The 23,244-nt window shown below is 53.4% G+C and overlaps 1 protein-coding gene and 1 long non-coding RNA gene across 7 annotated transcripts in view; one reads left to right on the top strand and one right to left on the bottom strand.

The window, feature by feature from the left end:
* Window positions 1–23,244, bottom strand: part of ZMIZ1 (zinc finger MIZ-type containing 1) — a 110,337-nt gene that overhangs the window by 25,613 nt on the left and 61,480 nt on the right. For all 6 annotated transcript variants that reach the window (XM_090278289.1, XM_090278287.1, XM_090278288.1 and 3 more), the window contains one exon: window positions 6,272–6,416. In XM_090278289.1, the coding sequence (XP_090134415.1) occupies window positions 6,272–6,416 (145 nt within the window). The remainder of the gene's footprint in view (window positions 1–6,271; window positions 6,417–23,244) is intronic.
* Window positions 301–3,703, top strand: LOC150010341 (uncharacterized). The gene is made up of 3 exons (XR_016511401.1): window positions 301–463; window positions 2,100–2,225; window positions 3,384–3,703. It is a non-coding gene; the product is annotated as an uncharacterized LOC150010341 (long non-coding RNA).

Genomic DNA, 23,244 nt, shown 5'->3' with positions numbered 1-23,244 from the left:
TGGGTGGGCCCTGTGGGCGGAAACCAGCTCCTTCCTGTTTCTCCCCCTCTACCCCAAACTCGATGAGAAGCAAACTTAACCCATGTTCCCGAACTGGGCATTCTGCCGTCTGGCTGGTAGGCTCACCCCACAGCCCAGGCACATATCAGTGTGCAAGCACGTGTGGTGGACATATGTGTGCATATAATGAGCCCCGCTGGCATGTTGCTGTGTACACCCGGGGGAAGACACAGGCACATATATATAGGGGTGGTCTCAGGGACTTGCTCGCCTCCACTCACACCTGCTGCAGAAGCAGAAGTGGCAGCCGCACCAACAGGGCTGTGACTCATCTCCTGGGCAGACAGCTCCTGCTGTCACAGTGAAGGTTCTCGCCCCCACAGGCGCGGCAGTCAGCCCTGCCTAGACTCAGAGGCTGTGTGCCCAAGGATCAGGACAAGCCAGGCTTCTGGGCTTCACCAGGGTAGGTGGGGGCCCAGCGTGATAAAGAGAAAACCTAGGGACTTCTTTGTGTGTGTGTGTGCATGGCGGGATGTGGTGTGTGCTGAGGCCCCTTCCCTCCTCTGGCAAGTGCTATTTAACCAGCAGACATGCTCAGCCCAGGCCAGAGGTTCCTGGCATTTCAGAGCTGTCCACTGGGAACTACTTCTCTCCTCTTGCCATACCTGGCTGCAGTTCAGAGGAGGGGCCAGAGCCCCTGGGAATCTGAGAATCCTGCTCTTAGTAATCCTGCCAGCTCTGTACATCCTCTCCAGCATGACCCGGCCTCAGGCCATGGGCTGCCCCAGCCCCAGCCCCAGTCCTGTCCAGCTACAACTGCCTCAAGAATCCTGTTTCACCTACAGAGGCACCTGTGCCAGGAGTCACTTGGAATCTCAGCAGCGTTCTCCTGCCAAGCACCTTCTGACACAGGGGGCAGCTAGATGCTTTCCCACCTCTGAGTCTTCTCAGTTTGGGATGCTCCATCCCCATCCCTGAAAATTGCCACAGATCCTTTCGAGGACCCTCCTGTGAAAGCCACTTTCACCAGGAAGCCCATGCCATGTCCAATGGCCTGAAGTCCACTTGCTCCTCACGTTTTTGGCGCCAGAACGAGCCCTCCTGACTCTTTCCTCCTGCCCAGGAGCCCTGAGTTCTCAGGCTCCCTGTGCCTGGCAAGATGCCCTCATATACCTACAGGACTCAGGAGCCTTTGTTAATCAGATTGCCAGGGAGGGACACCACCGATCTGTGCTCATCCTCAGAGGGCTGTCAGAGAATGAACGAACATGTCTGTATGTTAAGTCTGATTGCCGACCACCTACAGTGTGTTTGTGACCACAGGGGCACAGGGAAGTGGGAGGTCCTGCCCTCCAGAAAGAGGGACAGAGGGAAGCAACCAAAGCCACTATTCACTCTCTCTGTGCCTCAGTGTCATCTGCAAAATGGGGATGATAGTGGCCCCTCTCAGATGTTGTCATAAGGATTAAGTGAGCCACGTGTAAGGCACAATGACCGTGTCCGGCACACCTCGGGCACCTAAAAACTGTTGGCTGCTGTTATTGCTGCCCTTGTTATGATTTATTGAGTGGCTTCTAGACACAAGGAACAATGTGAAGTGACTTTCACTTAAGGACTCATTTAATCCCTTTAAGTGGGCTCAACAGAAGCATTTCTCAGAGGCTGAGGCTCCCTGGGTCCCAGAGCTCATCAAAGGCCAGCTCGCCAGTGGGCCTGCCCACGTCCCCCCACCTCAGGAGCTCAGGATGCAGCAGGGAGAGCTGTCCTATACAGAGATGGCTACAACGCAAGGAAGCCACACTATGAAGGGACAGAGGATATGTTAAGTTTGGCCTCAAAGTCTGGCTACAGAGAACACCTAAATAGTGTCCCAGGAAAAAAGTTTATACATCAAATCATTAGCTTTGGCCTGAACTCAGTATATTGGCAATATTCAGGGACTGTGACTTAACATTTTTAAGGGTAACATTCAAATGGCAAGTCAGTGCTGAGCGACCTGGGCTCTGAACTTAAGACTCTTCGGGGAGTCTTGGCTCTGTTATTGGTGATTTCTATGATCTGAGACATGCTACTTAAGTCATTCTCAACTTTCTCATCAGTAAAACAGGACTAACCCTCTCCTAGGATGAAACATATAGAGGTAAAGCTTAGCACGGTGCCTGGCAGACGGCCCCTGTTCAACTATACTTACACTTTACTCTCCATTTCTCCAGTCTCAATGCCACGTAAGTACTGTACCCATATTTACTTGATGGTAGATACAAGGAAGGTGCTTAGAAGTTTTGCAAAAATGCTATCTATCAATGGGAGGGGGTGTTATTATCATTCCTGACTGTTGAACATATCTCCCAAGCCTCTGAGGTTTTGCTCAGTGTTCCTCTGTCTTCCCTTTTGTATCTAGTGAACTCCTATCTATACATCAAAGCCCAGCCTGGATACTCCCTTTTGCGACTCTTCTAAAAAGAACTAAGGAAATTTTCCTCAGTTCCCTCAGCACATTTTTCATATATGTTATAAAGAGCTCTTCACACTACAGTTAGAGTAGATGGTTTCCATGTCTGTTCGCCAGCTCCATGGGCAGTGATCAGTGTTTGCTAAATGTGGGAAAATGAATCAAGCCTAGGAAGAGGGAGGGATGATTCCTGGTTCCTGGGTACCTCCTATGGCAGTGTCTGCAGACATTTAAGGAAGAAAGAGGAGGAAGGCTGAGTTATTTCTTCCCTTGCACTTCTAACAGCCACTTTATTTGGGAGAAATAACAAATTCCGATTAAGGGCATTGTCAGACCCTAATGAATTTCCCTGATCCAGCTATATTGGTCCTGTCTCTGTGCAAGGCTGTAGTGTTACCACTAATGAAACACAAGGCAGTGAGGAGCTGAAGCGCCCACCCTCTTTAATTTAGGGGAACCATTAACAGCGTTCTTCATCATCGCAATTACTGGAGCCTGCTTTCTTTCCTCCCTGCGGTGAAACTTAGAAGAGAGGAACTTGTGCAGCTAACTGCATATTAGAGGGCTTTAAATTTTTCCAATAGGAAGGAGGAAAGGAAAAGATCCTTGCATCTTGGCAATATAGAACTGATGCAGCAGGATATATGGATCCTTCAATCCCCTTCTCATTGTTTTTTAATTTTTTACATTTTCTGGGGGCAAGAAGAAGAGTTGGTTACAAACCAAGCTTTGGGTACAGCTGTGCAAAGAGCTAAACATGAAAGTGGTGTGATGTACCCAAGGCAAAAAGATGGGGGGGGGGGGCCGGTTCTGACCAACCCCTTCTTTGTCAGGTAATGGGAGATCAATGACTAGTTCATGGGGCTTTCTGTGAGCCAAGCCTGGGGACAAGTATGGAAGTCCTGTACTGCTGTTTTTTCTGCTTCTACAGATGAAGAAACTGAGGCACACAGAGGTTATGGAACTGCTCCAAAGTTACCGAGCTAGAAGATGGCAGAGCTGAAACTCGATGCCTGCAGCTAGGTTCCTGGGCTTGTGACCCAACCTGCTGCAGGGGAAGCACCAGCACCCTGCCCAGGAGCCTCACCTCTGGGGGTCGCCCACCCCTCACCTGGAAGAGGAAGGTTGGCACCCCTTGGCCTCAGAGTCTTCCCCAGCAATTTCAAGCTTTGATTGTAATCAAATTAAGAGTGTAAACAAGATTTATTAGGCTTTTAATTACCTTTGCAGCACTGATTTGCATATGGACAATGTGCTAATTGTAAATGGCGTTTTTAACCACTCATTACAAATCTGGGAGTGAAAGGCAGAAATATTTGTTGGTGTCAAGTCTGGGTCAGTGAAGGGACTGCAAAGGGGTTGTGCTGCCCGGTTGAAGGCCCGAGTCCCTGCCTGCCCTGACCTGGCCTCTCCAGGTTTCCCTTTTCCTGTACAGGGCTGTGTACCTCTGTGGTGGAGGACGGCGTCCACCTACAGCTCCGCGGTCAGGACCAGACAGGGAGTGAGTCCAAACACTGCTCTACCCAAGCATGTGGGTGCTCAGGATTCGTCCTGACCACTATCATCCTAAGGGATGCCTCAGGGCTGCAGTGGCCTGACCCTTTCCTGACACCTCCTCATGGTGCTGACTACTTTGTGCTCAGTTGCTCGATGGGTCATGGGCCTCACCTGGAGGCACAGGCCCCAACTCACGACCTCCATGATCTCCAGGGCCTGTAATAGACGTGACTGTAACACCTGAGGTACGGAAATCCAACAGTCACAGGGTCCCCGCAAAAACAACCTGAAGCTTCAAGCTTCCAGGGGTTCCTCACCCTCTCTCGTTTGCTTCTTCAGAGCCTTCAAACGGGACCTGAATCTTCAAAACAGCCAGGCACCTTCCAGCACCAAATCCTGAATATCCCAGTGTCTCCAAGCTCACTCCAGCCTACCATCTCCTTAGTGAAAAGGCAAAAGGAGCGTACTTCTTTCAAGTCGCTCAGTATGGTTATGGAGGATGATGGTCAGAATGGCTTCTTATCTGTGTAAGTGCAGGTGACCCTTGAACAACATGGGTTTGACTGCACAGGTCCACCTCTACACGGATTTTTAAACTCACCCATGCAGTTCAAACCTGCATTATTCAAGCTGTCTTCTGAGCAGCCTCCTGACAGTCAGCCTGGCCATCTTCTTCCGTCTGAACCTTGAGGCCTATCTGTCACCCAGTCCTAACTCTGCCTCAACCTCCCAGTTTTGCCTCACTGAGTCCTATTTCCCCAATGAGTAGGACTCAGCCCTTGAAGCACAGACACCCTTTGTCTGTTTAACCCCAAGACTAATAGTCTCGTGACTTTAGCTCAACTTGGCAAAGACCTGGCAAAGGGCTGGCCATGGTCCAGATCCATGGTACTCTGCAACCCCAGTGGTCATGGCCAAGCAGGTCTGAGGCAGGTTTCTAACGGGGCTGCAGGGACTTGGCCTGCCATCAGCAACATCTTTACTGAAATGACTTGGAGGCGAGAAGGTTGGGAAGGACATGAGGTGATGAGAAGCGGATGATTCTGGCAGGACAAAGAGTTACAGGGCTAAAACATCACAAGCTAAATGCAAAGCATGTAACTTGGGTTGCATTTAGCCATGGCCTGCACTCAGCAGCCGGGCAGCAGTTCAGATGGAGGAGACCTGAGACCAGGAGCAAAGGGTGGGAGGTGGGTGAGGATGTGTTTCACTTCTCTAAAGCAGAGGTTCCTAACCACCCCTACTAGAAGACATTAAAGGATCTGAAAAGCCCTGCACCTTGAAAAATTCACCTGCCCGAATGCCAAAAGTATTCCCCGAGAAACACCCACAGAAGTGGGGTCTGGTCTACGAGCTGGAGTTGTCCTAGGCCCGGCCAATGGTGTGGTGAGGCAGTGATCCTGGGTGGAGGCAGTGGGCTTGCTGCTGTGCAGAGTGTTTCTGACTGAGGCTGGGAGCCATGAGTCGGGGCCATTCTGCCTGGGCAGTGCTCTGGCCCAGGAGCTGTAAGGTCCTCTGGCATTGAGAGCCAACAGCCTCTACTTAAGATTTATAAAGCACGGCCAATACCCCACTTGCAGGTAGTGTGACTCTGGTCTCCTGCCGTGAGCTCCGGGCTTCAGGTGCCTTGGTCAGGCTGGGTAATGAGCTGAGCTCTGCTTGCAAATGCCCCTCCCGGTCATCAGTGGGCACCCCCATGGGGAGAACATCCCCAGCTCAGAAAGGGATTGGCAAGAAAATTAACTGGGGAACTTAAAGGCCTTGACCATGTGCTCCTTCTGAGGCTGGCGCAGGGCAGGCTGACCAGCCCCTCGGTGCCTGGTGGCCTCTGACAAGCCCATTCCTGCCTGGGACCCTGAGCTTCCGGTGGCCCAGCCCAACTCAGCTCCTGCCTGGTAGAGCCTGGACTGGCTCTGTCCCCATGTGGGAGTGGGACCAGCAGCCCTGTGACCTTTCTGAGCCCCTTCCTGCCCCAACACACTGCTCAGGAAAGAGAAAGTTGCTAGGTATGGGACTGCTAACTTTCTACCAGAAGTCTGGAGGCAAAGAAGAGACAGCCCTCCCCGCAAAGGGACAAAGCAGTCAGGCTGGGGAAGACCAGCTCTCCAACCTGTTTTTATGGGGGCGAGGGGAACAGTGCTCACCCATGAGGAGTTAAACAACAGCATTTTAGAAAATATACTGCTCCCACATCTGCTTAGAGACCCCCACTCAGTTCTCCACCTGTGAAGTGTTTCTAAGACGATCTGTGGCCTGAGAGGTGGCTGCCCTGCATCCACCCAAGCAGCCCCTGGCCCGGCCCTGGGGACACGGCCCGCTTACCTGTGCGACAGAGTGGGTTTCATGGAGCTCATGGAATTGAGGGGGGGCTGCATGGGGAGTTTCCCAGGGGGGTCGCTCTGGCGGCTCTTCTGATGTCGGAGCAGCAGCAGGCGGCCGAGCTCCTCGCACCAGGACGACAGCAGCGCTACGGGGAAGGAAGGAAGGGTGATTAGCAGGCGCCTTGGCCACCACGCCCTGACAGGCCCACCGTCGTCTCCCTCTCCCAGTGTTACCCACGCTGGCTTTGCCGCCCCCCTTTGTGTGACACCAGGAGAGTCACCAAGCCCACTCAGGAGGCTTCTGTGCTCTCACCTGTAAGGTGGGACCAACACCCCCGAAAAGCTTCAGCTGCTGTAGGAGCAGGTCAAAGGGCGGTTTTAACGCAAAGAGGAGAGTCAGGCTAGTGGAGGGGACAGTGGAGACGGTGCCGAGGGGAAACCAGGGGGTGCCAATCAAAAACCTCGTATGGGGCAAGTTTAGGAACTGCCAGGCGCCCCCACACTTCTCAGTGAAGTCCAACCCCCAGATTCTGGACAAGCAGCTTGACATGGCTTTTCTCCATGGGTGAAGTCAGAATCACAAGTGTGAAACAAAACCCTGCGCCTTCCTGGAGCCTGCGGACAACCCCAGGAGGGCAGGATTCTCCCTGAAACTCCTCCTACAAAGGGCACGTGTGCACCCGGCTCCCGGTCTGACTGAGCCTGGCCCTGCACCACTGGGCACAATGCTGGAGACGACAGAGGACTTCAGGGCAGAGGAACGCCCAGGGGTGGGGTGGGAGCTAAGCTACAATCTCCCAGGGGCACCAAAGGCAGGAACACACACGAACCCTCCACATCCAGGCTTAGAGAGGTTTTAAAAACCTAGAATTAACAAGGTGCTGGTAGAAACACGCAGATTTTCTTTCATCCTTCACTGTCTCAGTGTGGCCACCAGGGGCCCAAAGCACCCCTAGGGTCAGCATTTCTGGCCAGTCTTTCCAAAGTGCGAGAGGGAGCTGAGTTTGGGGAGGGAGTGAGGAGTCAGGAAGCGGTCATCAGCTTGCTGTGTGATCCTCCGGAGCTCACAGACCCTCTCTGGGCCTCAGTTTGCTTGCAGGGGAAGAGGAGTAACGATTCTTGCCCTGATTTCCTCCCAGGGCTGTGGCGAGGGGCAGATGGAGGAACTGCAGAGAGTGTGCAGAAGCTAAAGGGGGTGACCACACCCCAGCCAATGCCCCACTCCTGCTAGAAGTGCCTCAACCAGACTCATCTGAGAGTTCTGGAACTAGTCAACTAGATCAGGTGGCCAGGAGCCTTTTGAACCCATAAATGCTTCAGCCACTTAGCTGGACAGAGAGCTCACTGCCCCATTTCTGGGGTCTCCCATCTGAATGCTGTGCGACATGCTTCTACAACCTTTCTTTGAATCTGCCTCACACAACCCAGGACGTCCACTGTTATCCCCATTCTACAGATGAGGAGACTGAGGTGCAGGCAGGCAAAGTGACTTGCTCACGGTAACCAGAGAAGGGCAGAAGGCCAGCGACACAGATGGTGCCCCTGCCCCACACCCTGGTGATAGAGCCTAACGCTGGACCAGAATGTGGGGGAAGAGATGAAACCCTGCAGAAGGCAAACACCGAACAGCACGGTCTCTAGTCCCTCCAACTGAATCACAGGCCTCGTCTGAATCATACCCTCCACCACATTCAGGTGGCACTGGGGAAAGACGCCCAGACACACACTCCCGGGAGAGACTGGGCAGGGCTGCCACTTCAAACCACTCAGATCCTGAATAGTCCCCCCACCTCCCATCAGCAGTGCTGGAGACCCTCTGAGACCCTGCCAGGCTGTGCCCCTGCCTATGCCCAGAAAAGCTCTATCAGGAGTGAAGAACAAGTGGGGCCCAGCATCATGGAGCCCAGCATTTTCTTTCCCTCCCCTCACTGAGTGGGCAGGGGCCAGGAGGTGGCTTTTAGGACCAGCAGAAGAACCCCGCCCATCCAATCCTCCTGTGAGTTGCCTGGGAGAGGTGCCCACATTCCCATGTGCTGGCTGGGGGCCCAAGGGCAAGGGAAGGGCAGTGGTTCTTATGGTGGACAGGGTAGGATGGCGAGGGGTCCCAACAGGGCTGCTGGGTGTATCTGCGTGGCTTGTGTGGTACACAAACATGCCTGATGAAAGTGGTATGTGGGGGCCAAAATCCAGCCTGTGCCCTCTCCCAAGAGTACCTGTTCCTCTCTCTAGGCTGGGCTGCCAATGGGCAAGCTGTGTCTTAAAAGATGGGTCCTGCCCCTGACTGGGGGGCTCGCCTTGCCATCACTGCACAGGGAGTGCTGGAGAGAAGCCCCCACCCTGGCATGTGTCTGCCAGAAACCACGGCCAAACGCCCCTGCAGTGGGTGCCCAGCACACATCTGCTGCAGCTGGAGGGAGAAGCAGCCTATTCAAAGAGGTTGGAACGAACAGAAATGAATTTCTAGATTGCTCCATTCTTCTCCCAGGCCCCTAGTTACTGTGTCTTTTGCGGGGGGCACTGGGCATCTGGAAACTCATTTGCACGCCAAGCACGAGGTGCTGGATCACAGCAATGCAGGGACTGCTCGGCTGCCAGCACAAAGGACGGCCACAGATGGTGCGCCTGCTGCCTGCGCCAACCCCAGCCCTCGTTCCTCCCTGGGCCACCACGCCACGCAGGAGGGATGGGGGGCACCAGGGGGCAATCAGAGCTTCCCTCCAATGGCACAGGCCCACCCCCTGCTTGGTCAGGGATAGCTGTCATCTTCCTATCACTACTGGAGTGTTTTTCCTTAAAGGGAATAAAATAAAGGGAGGCCGGTGGTGTAGCAGGGCCCAGGATGCTAAGCAGATGGGGTGTGTGTTCTGGGCAGCCAGTGTGCAGCACAGATGCCAGGACAGCTACGCTTCTACAACAAGAAGGGACGGGGTGGGAAGCGAGGCGGCACCACCCTCGCCCCTCACCCTGAGCACAGAGGCCACGCGGGCAGACACGGTGGGAAGATACATGGCAGACAGACCCAGTGTGTGCTGTCATCGCAGCTTAAACCAACACAGGCTGTTCTGCAGCAAATGCGAGTTAATGACATGTGGGAATTGGCAGCCAGAGAGGGAGTCTGGGCATTGTCAAGAACCAGGAGGACCAACAGACAGAGAGAAGCAGGTAGGGGGTTACACAAGCACAGAAAGACAGCCCAGTGGGGTGTGTGTCTGTGTGTGTGCCCGGGTCTGGCTGTCACGGCAGAGCTGAGTGTGCCTGCTCTGATGAAGCAAGTCCTGCCTGCGTGCCTCTCTGGTCTGGTGTGGCTTTGCTCTGGGCACTCCTTGGGGCGGGGCATGAAAAGGGGCCACTGAGCACAGACTCTGGGACTGTGGAGGAGTAGTACCAGGCATGAAGAGTTCCGGGATGCGGTGGGAGGCAGGGGAAGCACACACAGCCGTGGGAACAATTTCAGGGAGACAGTAGCCATCCTAAACTGTGCAGGCAGGTCAGGCGTGTCCTTTCTACTACCTGGGGAGCCACTGAGGCACCACTCACCCTGACAGTCTGGGTTCCACCACCTAGAAATACGTGACCTCAGGCAAATGACAGAAGCCCTGTGGGCTTCAGTTTCTTGATCTGTTTAATGGGCATAATAAGAATGCTCACTCCTTAGGATTACTCTGATGTTTAAATGACACCAACACCCACAAAGTGCCGAAAACAGTGTCTGGGGCAGTAAGCACAGAGTCCTTGAAAGCACTGTGTGTGGTCTCTGGAGAGCAGAGAGCACATGAGAGGGCACATGTGCAAAGGCCTCTGTTCTCTGCAGGCAGCAAAGTGCCTCATGAGTGGGAGGAAGCCATCTCCGGTCCCTCCAGAGGTGTCAAGGAAGCACTGATGGGCACCAGCGCCACCACCCAGGAGCAGGGAGATGAGGGACAACAGAGTGCAGGCTGTGGGGAGCAGGAGCTGAGCCCTGGCTCTGGAGCCCCAGAGACAGGACTTAAAAGTTGTGTCCTGCCGCCCTGGCTCTGAGACTTCACACAGGCTGCTGCTTCACGATTTGGAGCTCCAATTCCCCACCTGTGAAATGGGCTTAACAGAAGCTGCCCACCTCAGTGAGTGGACCTGAGCAATAAATGACTGTTATCAATCAATTAGGAGGTATCCAAGAAAGGGAAGAAAGATGGGCAGAGACCAAGGGACCCTGTAACCCACAGCAGCCCCAGAAAAGCAGCCCCTCAATCCCATGCCCCCCACTGCACTGCATAACACCAGGAGAGCTGGTGAGGCATCGACTCTGGAATGAAACTGCAAGACCAGATCCCAGCTCTGTCTCTTCCATGCATGTGAAACCTTCAGCAACCCCTTTATTGTTCCTGTGCCTCAGTTTCCTCACCTCTAAAATGGGACAGTTGTAATTCTACTCCACACTCATAGCTGTAAGGCTGAACCAAGGTACCACAATGAGGTGCAGGAACAGTGCCAGGCGACATAGTAGGTGCTATATGCGTGTTTGTTATGTTAAAATGACAATTAGTGCTGTGATCTTGCTGGTAGATGAGTGACCACCAGGGGCCTTGGCATCTCTGTGCACTCAGACCACATGGCAGAGCACAGAGACAAATGAACTGGCTAAGTGTGCAGCTTTGAAATTCACAGGGTGGGTGGGGGGCTGAGTGTGTGTAAGTCCCAAGCCCCTGAGCAGTGACTGGGACCATCTGCCCCCCTCAGCTATAGGCTTCGCAGAGATGCCCCTTCTAAGCCACCAAGGTGAGCAGCAAGGGGCACAGTGAGGACCACTCTGCAGCACTGTGAATGGGGGTGGGGTGGGGCAGCTTCCTTAGGATCCAGAACAGCCCAAGACCCAGGCCCAGGTTTCTCCCTTGGAACCAAGTAGAGAGCCCTGGCCTTTAGCAGCCAAATTCCAGAAGGCCATGTCCACAGGGGAAGCAGCAGTTCTGAGGGGCCAGTGGAAGGGGAGAGGAGACTCCAGCTAAGGAGAAGACACACAGGGTGACCTGTCATCCTCCCCTTGCCTGCTCTTATCTCTCCAGCTTATCCAGGAAGCCGCAAGGGACACTGGGGCTTCCATTCTTGTTGGCCATGGACTTAACCAAGGTCATCTGCCAGCAGCATGTGTCTTACAGTAGATACTGTGTCTTGGTGTGGTATGAGCTAGAGGTACACAAAACAGTGGTGTGAATGACAAAGGGGGTGGGACATCTTTTATTAAGGGGATCCAGTAGACATGTCTTGGGGTCCCTGCACCAGAGGATGCCACTGCTAAGGCACCATGAACTCCCCTGGAAGAGAAATGGAAGTGAATGCTGGGTCTGAGCATTAGAGGGGTGCAGGATGCAGGCCTGAGGGAAGGCACCAGGGAGAGCCAACTGCCCACAGATGCTCCCAAGACCATCCTGGCTCCTCCCCCACTGCAGCCAGCAGCCACTACAGTGTCCTTTAAGGACAAGAAGACCAAACAATTGAACAAACAAAAAGAACAAATATAAGAGTGAGGGCAGGTCTGCAATGGAGCCCTGGGGTGTCTTAGACCTGGCTTGTCCCAGATGTGCCCTCCTTGGGGACAGTGGCCAGCCCTGCATTTGCCTCTGTACCGGCAGCTTCCAGCAGAGCAGGCGCACAGGAAGGGCTGACCAGATGGATAGCACCAGGGCGCCAGTCTTATCTGAGAAGCAGTGGAAGGAAGAGCCTGCATTCATGATGTGGGAGTTGCCTGGGCTCCAGGTAGGGTGGGTGGAGCTGCATTTTCCAGAACAGCCTTTTAGCAGAGGCAGAGGCTGGGATCTGAAAGCTGGAGGGCCGAAGGGCAGACCACCTCACTGGCACGTGTGAGAGGCTGCCCCTCCCAGGCTGGACTCAGCTTCAGAAGGGGCCAGAAACCAGAGGCAGCCATCGTGGCCACAGGAAAAATAGGCAGTTTTCCCTGTGGAGGCGAGCAGGGGGATGTTTAGACAGTGAGTGGCCTGGAATGCTCATTCCCAGGAAGGTCTGGGAATCAGGAAGGGATGGGAGCAGCAGTGGGCCACCCAGGAGGAGAGTACAAAGACCTGGATGCAAGGGCCAAACAGGAGAAATATCAAACGCACTGCAGCCTGGGGATGCCTCACGCAAATGAAACAAAAGCATATTAAGTACCAGAGAGCATCTCAGCTGCTAAAAGGCTGCTGGAGAACAGAGAAACTCAGTGTGTTTGAGTGTGTGACAGTGTGTGTGAATGTGAGTGTGTGAGAGACAGGGAGGGAGGGAAGAGGGTCTTCTGAGACCCAGGGATGGACCCCGAGTGACCAGGAGGTGGTCTGCCAGGAACTGCCTTCTCAAGTCATGCCTTGGAGGAGTGGGGAGGAGAGTGGGGCAGAGAGGTGCAAAGAGGTCCTAGGAGCATGCAAGTGGGGTTCACTGTCAATGAAAAATACTAACAACACATTCCAAATGCTTCAATATCATCTGCTTACTAAATCCACACAAGACCCTCTGAAGTGGCAGCAGAGGATGGTGGTCCCATTTCCCAGAGGGAAAGTCTGGCCTGGGCCGCTGGAGCACCTCACCTGGGGAGTCAGAATGATAGAACCAGGCATCCACGCTGGGCTCTTCCCCTCCTCCTCCCTCCGTGACGCAGGTGCCTGTGCCCATATCCACCTGATTCTCCAGGAGCACCTCAAGCCACCTTGGGAAGACAGCCCTCCACTGCCCTGCCTGCCCCAGCCTCAGAGCATCATGGCCTGATTGTCTCTGCAGTCCATCCCTCTGCTTCTCACGTGTTCCAATCACCTTCTGCAGCTATGTCTGTTCTCCCCTGAATTATGAGAAGCGTGTCCTATCATTTATCTCAATCTCCCAACCCGCCTCCCAGCAACCCACACTTGCAAGACAGCCAGAGGAATTCTTCCACCAGTGCATTCTGATCATCTCTTTCCAATCGTGTCCCCTGAGGCTGTACAGGTGGACAACAGGTGCTCAGCGGCTACCTTGGGGAAAGCTGTGGTGTTCTATAGTGAGAGCAGGCGCTCCAAGGATCATGATAGGATTTGAGGGGTTCACTTCTGCCACTCTAGCACCCAGCACAATGTTTGTGGCACAGGCTATGCAGCCAACACATGACTAAGAGGCTGAAATGAATCACCATTAGATAACCCAATATGCAAAAGACAGAAGAGTGGGACAGACACTGAGCACTCTGTGTCTGAGACGCAGACTATCAGGGTAATACCTGGGACCTGCTGCTATGACATTTAAACTTGCCAGTAGCTCCCCATTCCTTGGGGGCAGGGACCTAGTCTCAGGAGCGTTAGCCCCAAAAGAAACCCTATCACGGATGTATACAGAGATTGGTGCTGTCATATGAAATCTATAACCAAGTCACAGGTGACACCTGTTTTGTGACATGCAGAGCCATTGGTGAGCCATGCCAAAATGGGGAATGAAAGGTAAGCAGTTCACAGAAACAACATCAAGTTCATACACTTGGGAGGCCAGCTGCAACCCTGGGTTTTCTCTGATCATGAGCTGGCATCAGTGTTCATATTAATGGTGTCTGTCCACGGGGAAGGCAGAGGGCCTCTGCACAGCCGCTCACCCAGGGCTCCTAGAAACGCTGCTGCTGCTTCTCCTGCCTCCCTGACTCAGGCCACACTCTCCTTCCCTCTGATCTTCCTCTTCCATCTCCCAAACATGGAGTCCTGGGACCACTGTCCAGGGAAGTTTGGGGGTCAGGACAGTGGGGACCCCTGCTTGTGCCTGGGGACTAGGGTTCCAGACTCCAGACCTGTGCAGAGGAGAGGTGAGGGCCCAGGAGGGGAGGGTGAAAGGGGAGGACATGGGGGCTTGAGATGACAGGCCTGGGATAGTCTCTCTGTCTCATCTATAAAAAGCAAGGAAACAACAGGCGAAACCTCTAGACTTAGGCCCGGTGTGAGGAGTCCCCAGATGAGGGAAGGGCCCAAGCTTCAAACCACGTGTGAGAAATGGCTAATTTCATGCCAAAGAATCTCAACGTGGAGGGTATCAGATGCTGACTACCTCCTGCCTCTAGAATACCCAGTGGCTAAGAAACAAACTCTAGAGCCAGGAGTGCTGGGTTCCAATCCCAGCTCAACCACTTAGCAGATGTGTGACCCTGGGTGAGTCACTACCCTCTCTGTGCTTTAGTTTTCCCTTTTGTAAAATGGGGATAATAAACATTAACTCTCTCCTAAAGTGTCATGAGGATTAAACAAGCTAATACACATAATATGCTAGTGCAATGCCTGACACATAGGAATGATTATATAAAAATTAATTGTTATTTTTTTGTTGTTATTGAGCACATATTCCTTTAGGATTAAGAGGCTTCCCTGTCTCCTATCTACATGCTGTTGCTCAGATAAAATACAATTTCCTACACCCATCTCCAAGAGGATCACAATGCTTGCACACCTGGGGCCCAGCCTTGCACTACCTTCTTTATATTGGGCAGGCAGTGTTGCTTCCCTGTGCCCAGCTGCATCTATACTCAATGTTTTCCCTGCCAGACACTCAGCACTGAATGGACCCCAGGCCCCCACAGAACTGAGCCCTGATAGCTGCTCACTTGACTCAGCTCTCAGGTGACGCAGTGCAGGTGGCCAGTTTGGGCCAACTCCTTCTCCTCAGGAGCCCCTGGGTGTGGGCCCTGGGGGGGACTTTGCAGTAGTCCTCTCTAGACTGGCCAATGGTGGCCAGCAACAAGGGGCAGGTCACTGAGAGGCCTCGGCCCTCCTCAGCCTGCATCCCGTGTCCAGCAGGAAGTGAACTGGGACCAGAGCCAAGGGCAGGATTCTGCTCTCACCCCTATACTCCCAGCAGGAACGGGTGATCTGAACACCAACCTCCCGCTCCCTGGACCACAGCTATACAGGGAACTGTTACTTAGCTGTCCTCCTCTGTAGGCCTCTGCTGGGCGCCCCCCCAGGAATAGGAAAAGGGCCCCCTCCCTGCCAGTTCTCTTGGGTCATCTCCTCCCAGGAGGAAACAGCACAGGATGCACATGACCACAGAGGTGGGGAGCCAGGGGCAATGACTCGGAGCCTTTGGACTAGGGACAGTGGCTGCGGGGCCTCAGGAAATCAGGTGTCTGCCCTGTCATGACCACTGACCTAGGGGGCAGCCTGGGGCCACATGTGCATGTCTGTGGAATAGAGTGGCACCTCCCACTGTGGACAGTGAGGACCTAATGGGATCCCGAGAGTACACAGACGGCCCTTTAGTTTGCCCAGCTGCCTGGCGCTCTCTGCTTCAATGGAGCCCCACAAACACCCAGGGAGGGGCAGGCCAAAGATGAGGTCTGTGTTTTACGAAGCAGAAATCAAAGCCCAAGAGGGGGTGACTCACTCACAATCACACCACAGGACAGAGGCTCTGCCACTGGTTCAGGATGGTTTTCTTTCACCCCCCCAAATCTGTGATGTCACAGATCTGAGAGCAGGCACAAGCCCAAGAAGACAGCTCTGCACCTCCACCCACCTTCCACTCCCACGATTAGGCACCATCCCAGCTTCTTGTTCCAGTTTGCTAGCAACTTCCTGTGGGACCTCGGGCAACTTCCCCCTCTCTCTGGGACGTATGTAAAAGAGTGAGTAGGTGCTGGGCTCTCTAAAGTCTGATGGCCTGTGAATCAGCCCTGGCCTCTCCATGGGATCACATCTCTTGGAGCTGAGGCCAGCCTCAACCCCTTCTCAGTCCTGCAGATGCGGTGGGCTGAGCTGCCCATCTTCATACCTGGCCTGGACACTCCCCCCACAACCAGTGTGGGCTATGGATGGAAGGGGCTCAAGAGATCTTACCTTGCCCAGGTGCCCTATTTACTAAGGCTGTGAGCCCAGAGTGGGGAGTGTACCTGCTGAGGTCTGACAGCTGGTGTGTGCAGGAGCCAGGGTGACGGGGACTGCTGAGCAGTTAGGACTTGCCCCTGGTTATAGGAAATGTTTTCTGCAGGGTTGTAGGTTGGACCTGGGGGCCCCTGACAGCTGACAGAGATGTTTTCCTTGGGGGAAAATCTTGCTCTCCTACAAAACGGCCGTATCATTGCACTACCAGCAGCACACTATCCTGAGTTTCAACTGCTTCTAGTTTTTCCAGATGATTCCCCCATTCTGTTCCCTGTTCTGTCATCTCCCATCACTGCGCAGGAAACCAAGTCAACACAAGGAGGAATCATCTACTGGCCCTTTGGCTATGAGTGACCCTGTCCCTCTCCTGCCTGCCCCTCAACTGCGCAGGCTCAGGGCCCCACATGCAGGGAAGACCAACCAGGCTGAAGGTGTGGCCAGCCCAGGATATACCTGGAGCTCATGGCCCACCTGCTCTGCTGGGCCCTACCTGCTTCCCAACGGTTGGCAGGTCCTGCCACCTCAGGTCCTGAGGTACAGCCTAGCCCAAGAGGGCCTCTGGGCCTCTCCCTCCCTCCAGGAATACTAGTATGTTCCCACCCCCTCTCCCCCAGGGATGCCCAAGTTGGCAGGAGCTGGGAGTCTCAAGGCGTGTGAACTCACCCTGGGAACTGAACTCCAGGGACCTCGGAGCTGGCAGGGCTGATTCCCAAACCGGTTTGGCTGTCCCTCAACCAGGGCAGGCTGGGCCTGCTGGGCAGGCTACTCAGGCTCAAGAGGAGACTTTGGTTGGGCTGAGCCTCTCCGTGGGCTTAGGAAAATCCCAGCCTGGAAAACTCCCTGCCCACCTCACACCACCATCTGAACCTTCCTGGATAACTCAGGATCAATGAAAAAACACCCCAAACAAGATCCAGGCGAGCATTTTCATCAGAAAGAGATGCTACTTTCCTCTTATAGCTGCACCTCAGTCCTTCAGTCTAAGAGATGGGCTTGGGGAGGGTCTTGGCTGAAGTGTTGCTATTCTGGGAGACCAGCTGGCAGGGAGATACCACTGAGCACTCTGTTCCCTTGAGAGGGGTGACTCACACACCCTCTGCCCCTGGACTCTCACAAGCTACCCGGTGGTGGGGGTATCACAGCCCCCATTTTAGAGATGAGGGGTGAGCACAGAGAAGCTAGGTAGCCTGACTCAGGGCACACCTGAGCTTGCAGTAGGCCGGGACCAAGGTGGGCTCATCTTACCCTGGGATATATCTGCAGGCAGTGGGACAAGGTGGGGATCCAGGCCACCTCCATTGAAAATTACATAGCATTAATAGCAAAGCAAGTGTGCTGGAGAGGGGCTGGGGGCACTGAGCCACCCCAACAGATTGAGGCCAAGAGGCCTCTGTGTACCCACTGCCCCATATTCTGAGAGGATGTGGATTGCAACAGGACAAGTCCCTTTGTCTTCCCAAGGATTGACCAGAATATCCATAGGGAAGGGGGCAGTGGTGCTGAGAGCCACGAGTCTCCCCACCTCCAACTCACTCCAAGGCAGCACCTGAGCAGAACAGAGAGGACAGGGCCCAGGACAGCAAGGGTGCTCTCCCTACACCATGGACACAGATACGTGCCCAGCACCTTTGCAAGATAAGACCTGAGCACACCTGCCCTGCTTCTGCAGGCCTGAAGCTATGCCCCCAAGGAAGCCACAGAGCTCCATGCCCTTCATTCTAGCAGGCGCTACCTGAAGAACGGATTTTCTGTTCTGTATGTATAGTTTCACCAGGGGGCTAAACACCACTGCCCTACTTGCTCTCAGGGAGCCAGAGGGGGAAAGAGGGGTTGCAAGAATCAATTTCTTCCCTGGGCAATTGACTTTTCTGAGGCTTCCCAGCTGGGTGCTTGCTGTTTGGCCCTCAGCATAATAGGTCGGAGAGAGATCAGTGCCTTCCCAGGGTCATCGAGACCCCAGAGTCTTAACACTATGGCAGTCCACCCTCGTGGAAGGCAAGGGGGCCAGAGTCTGAGTGCTGAGAGGCCTTGCTGCGTGCTCCCTCCATTCTCTCCACCCCCACGTACAACCCCACTCCCTCGGCTCTTCCCGTGGGAGCCAGGAGCCAGCCAGTCACTGGACTCTCGAATGGTTGTTTCCTTCCACCTAGCCTGGGCTAATAAGGTCAGCATTGAGACCTTCTTGGGGTCCTGGACCTGAAACCAAGGCCAGGTACCTGTGTTTTTATAGAGGAACCACCTGAAAAACTTCTCAGCACTAGAGTGACTGAAGGGCTGTGTGCTGTAGTGACTGAGGCAGGACAGAGGTTTGGGGCAGGCAGCATGTTGTCAGGTGAGCTTTGACTACTGAGAGTTGGGTTCAGGTCACTGCTCATTGAAAAAGAGCAGATTCAGGAAGAACCTGCTGACTGGACTCCCAGCTCTCCTGCGGCCCACCATTTGCACCCCTCACACTACCCCTCCTTCCCTGCTTCCTGCCCCTGGCTGAGGGTCCTGGGTAACCTCCAAGAATCTCAGATTCTGGTACAAGAAGCACAGACAGTGATTCCCTCCTCCCCACTGCAGGCTTGTGAGGGTGAGGCCTGAGGCACAAGCAGCTGGCTTAGAGGTGGCAGCAGGGCTGCCCCTCCAGATGCAGTCACTCTGGACAGGTGTTGTAGTTCAGGGGCACTTGACCTGACCATGAGGGCATTCAGTAGCAGATTCAGACGCTCCTTCCTGATCCTGCAGTGTGGGAGATGACAACTTCCAGTGGGTTCTCTACCCTAAACCATGTGGCAGACAGGGTTTCCCTACCGTTTATTTATCCAGCAAGAGCAGTGGAGCCCCTGAACATTTCATGTTTCCAAGTAACCCTGAGTGTGAATGTTGGAAGGAGCCCCAGAAACCAGCCATGCCTGGCTGTTCCGACCTCTCCATGTGCCCATACCAGACTGGCCTTCATTCATCTCACTGAGCCCTCCTAAAACGCAGGGGTTCCTGTGCATTTTGAGGCTACTTGGCATTCTTTTCATCTTTTATTTCATTTATTTATTTTTACTTGTCATTCTTTTAGCACATTATGTACTTGTTTTAGCTATGCACAGGTAGACACCACGCAAAGAAAACCTGACACAGAGACTGAATTTATAGAACACTTGCAGGGGGTGGGGGCAGGAAATGAGGCAGAGCTTTCTCTTTGCAGAAGCTCCTTTATATGATAAAATGATTCTCTGTGAGGTTTCTTTAAATATCCAGCTGTCTTGTTGCAATGAAAATAAGAATCATTTATAAGAATTCCATTTACATCTAGTGCTTCCTGGCTGCACCTGTTACTCAGAATGTAACACACCTGGGTGACGTCTGGGTGAATCTAGGTCCTGATGGTAATGTCTCTGGGCAGGACTGAACCACCTGAGTCTCTAGGTCAGGGGTTCCCAGCTTTACCTGTGCATCAGAATCATCTGGAAGCTCGTTAAAATAGGGTGCTGTGCCTCCTATCCAGTAGGGTGTCTGAATCGGTGGGTCTGGGATTGGGCATAATATTATACTTGACATTTCCAACCAGTTCCCAGTTGATGCTGGTGCCGCTGGTCTGGAGACCCCACTTTGAGAACCACTGGTCTAGAATGATGGATGAGCTCAGTGGTCATTTGTTGCATGAACGGCGGCGGTGGGGTGGTGGTGAGGGGGTGGGGAGGAACCATTCTTCCCTCTCCCCTTCTGGGTTCAGAATGCACACAGTTCTCAGGCCAGGAGAGCCGTGTGCTTGGCAATGGTCTCAGAAACTGCCGCTTACCTCCCCTGATGTCTACACTCAAGGCCCTAGAGGTTTGACCTTGGACTCTCTCCCTGCCCTTGGTACAAGAGAAAGAACATTGGACAGGGAACAAGAGTGGGTATGCCTGGCTTTTATCTACTAGCTATGAACTGTGTGGTCTTGGGCAAGACTCTGGCAGTGCTGTGCATCTATGTATCTTCACCTGCATGTAAACCTATCTCAGCCAGTTGCTCTAAAGGTATAATGGGGTAATCTTGACAGTGGCTGCTACAGATGGAGACCTTGATTCAGGCCAGGCACTGTTCTGAGCACTTGACATGCATCGTGTCATTCAAGCCTACATTCTGTGAGGTCACTACTATTCTCTCCCTAAGACATTCTCAGCTCCACCCCTTGCCTGAGTCTCGGCTGTGTGGCCCTGCACCCCCCCTGTCTTGGCGTCAGTCTCACAGTGCTAAAGGGCTGACTTAGGTCCCGCAGGGCTCACTCAGCACGCTGAGGCTCTCAGGAAGCAGTCCTGGGGCAGCTGTCATCGCAAGGGGGCGGGGGGAAAGGACAGCAGCCTGGGCCATCTGCAGTTCAGGCTAACTCCCCATTTCTCTCCTAGAGCAGCTGGGGGAGGGAGCATCATTTGTTTAGGTCTCTGCAGTGTTTAATCACCATGAAGCTCTCCCACCCTTCTCCCCCCTCCAGCGCCTGTTCTCTGCCTGCAGTAAACAGCTCTCTGCCTTCTGCCTCTGATGGAGGCAATGAAAAATGAACACAGTACCCAGACAGAAGAAAATACTGGGCAGGGAGGGTGGACAGAGCCAGATGATCAGGTGTCCCCAGCCCAGCAAGAACCAGCCGGGCAACCAGGAACCTGGGGGCCCTGAAGGGCCTGGTGGTCACACAAATGACCACTTAGCAGGGCCACAGGGTTTTTGGATGGCTGTCAGCCTGGGGGTGTCCATAGCAAAACTGACTGCCTCTAGAGCCTAGGCCTTCCTGGGCCCTTGAGCCCTTGGAGATCTGAGGCCAGGAACCCATTCTCTGCTGCTGCCCTGAGAAGAGACAAAGCCATGCAGGGACATGCCCCTAGAAAAGTCGGCTGCAGGAGTGGAGATCACTATCCCCATTTCACAGGAGGAAACTGGCGCTCAGAGAGATTAAGGAACCTACCCAAGAACCACCAGCCAAAACAATAGGCAGAGTGGGATCTATTTATTTTTGCTTAATAAAATCACTTTTTATTTAAATACACAAAGCCATTACCCTTAGAAAACAATTTCAGAAAGAAACCGGAAGGATTAAGACCCCCCTTTTCTGTTACATGTGATGGTTCCACCTCACTATACAGTTCACCACCCTCCCTCCTTAACTTTTAAGTGTTAATTTGAAGAAGTAATTTGTGAAAGTGATTAAAAATGTATAGACGTAGGAAAAAGGCGTGCACTGAAAAGCCATCTCCCCCTCCCAATCTTGTTGCTCAGCTCCTCTCACCAGGGGAATCACGATGGCGGCTTTGGTTTCTCCTTCCAGAGTTACTCTGTTTACGTGTATCATGGCCTGTGCAAAGTCTGCCTGGAAGGTCCTTGCCCCGGACACCCATGAGGCTCACCCCTCATAGGCCTGTCCTTACTCTTTACTCAACAAGGGCTTTCCTGACCTTTCCGGTTTACAGATTGCAACACCTCCCCCGCCACCTGCCTCCCTCTATTTCTTTCCCCTGTTTAATCGTTCTCCACCGCACTTATCACCTTCTACTTTTTATCTTATTTATCATCTGACGCCCCATGCCCCGCACTGGAGCAAAGGCTCTCCCAGTGAAGCGGTTTCCATGTGCTGCGTTCACTGACACATCCTCAGTGCCTAGAACAATGCTTGACAGGGTAACAGTCAACATCAGGGGAGGGCTGGGCACTGGCACTGAACGTCCGGGCAGACCCCCACCCTGGCACAAAGGGTGGCATGTTATACATGCTGTTTTCAACCTCCTTTTTAAGAACACATGTTTCAGCTCAAAGAGATGGTCACTCTTGGAAGACAGGATTGAGCCTTTCTATTCTGTCTCACCCCAGGAGCCAGACTGGTCTGAGGCACACAGCACATGCTCAGAACAACTGGACTGGATGCCTGACCCCTACTTCACACCACAGACCAAAAACAAAACAAGCAAACAAACAAAAGAAACAATATATTGTCTAGAAGATGATATAGGAGATTATCTCTGTGACCTTGGAATTGGGGAAAATTTCTAACATTAAAGTAAACAACTTCTGACATACCAAAACACCCTATTAAGAGAATGAAAAGGCCCCAACTGGTGTAGCTCAGTTGGTTGAGTGTCGTCCTAGTCAGGGCCCATGCCTAGGTTGCAGGTCAGGTCCCTGGTTGGAGTATGTGGAAGAGGCAACTGATCGATGTTTCTCTCTTTATGGTTAGCCCAGGGTGGTGGGAGAGTCCAAAAGAGACAGAAGCCACAGAGGGCATGGTGAAGCCCAGGTCAAGGATGCTAGGGAGCCAGGCTCCTCAAAACTCTGCAGCCCCCTAGGAAGGATACTCAGAAGAGGTGGAAGTTAACTCCTTCTCACTCGTCCCCCAGCCCAGGCCTCTTCCTCCTCCATGAAAAATCAGAGACTTAAGACAGACAGAGAGCAACAAGCCCTGCCCCTGCCCCACACAGAGATAACCAAGCAAGAAAAAACAAATTAAAGAGCCCAGGAGTCTGGCAGGGCCTTGGGAAGTTTGGCTTGACAGGGCAAGAGCATTTAACAAAGCTCACATCATCCATCACTGGGGCCCAGTCATTTAGATACTGGACATTTGATTAAACTAATATGGGCGGCTGGGGCGAGGCATGGCTGGGCGCTTCCTACCCTCGCCTACAAATTAGACCGTCACACACAATCCGATTACCTTGACTGCCACATTTATCTCGGGAGAGGGGCCATCCATCACTCCTCAGCAGCTGGCTCTGTGCCTCCTCCTGCAGGAGGGGGGTTAAGGGTGCCCCCACATTTCAGCAGGCAGTGCTCACTCAGTCGCTTATTGCATCATCTACTTAACGAATGCTGCCCACCCTGGGGTGGGCCTTGGGCTGGGCACTGGGGGACAGGGCAAACATAGTCCTTGCCCTTGAGGAGCCCACAGAGGACATAGGAAAGGCTAAGTAATTGAGTTGGCAGTAAAGAAGAGCCCAGCGTGTCACAGAGCTGACAGGCCCAGGTCTGTGACCTGGCCCCCTTTTCCAGCTGTGGCTGAGCGTGACTTGCCACTCCATCCTCAATTATGCACCCAAGAAATGGGATAGCATGGTGCAGCACTGTCCAGCAGAACTTTGCAATGATGGACATTTCCTCTATCTGTGGCTGGTGGCTCCTCTAT

This window comes from Furipterus horrens, unplaced genomic scaffold, assembly GCF_987537825.1.
Source record: "Furipterus horrens unplaced genomic scaffold, mFurHor1.1.pri manual_scaffold_5, whole genome shotgun sequence".
Taxonomy (NCBI): domain Eukaryota; kingdom Metazoa; phylum Chordata; class Mammalia; order Chiroptera; family Furipteridae; genus Furipterus; species Furipterus horrens.
The sequence above is the reverse complement of the archived record's forward strand: the minus strand, read 5'-3'. Positions and strand labels throughout refer to the sequence as shown.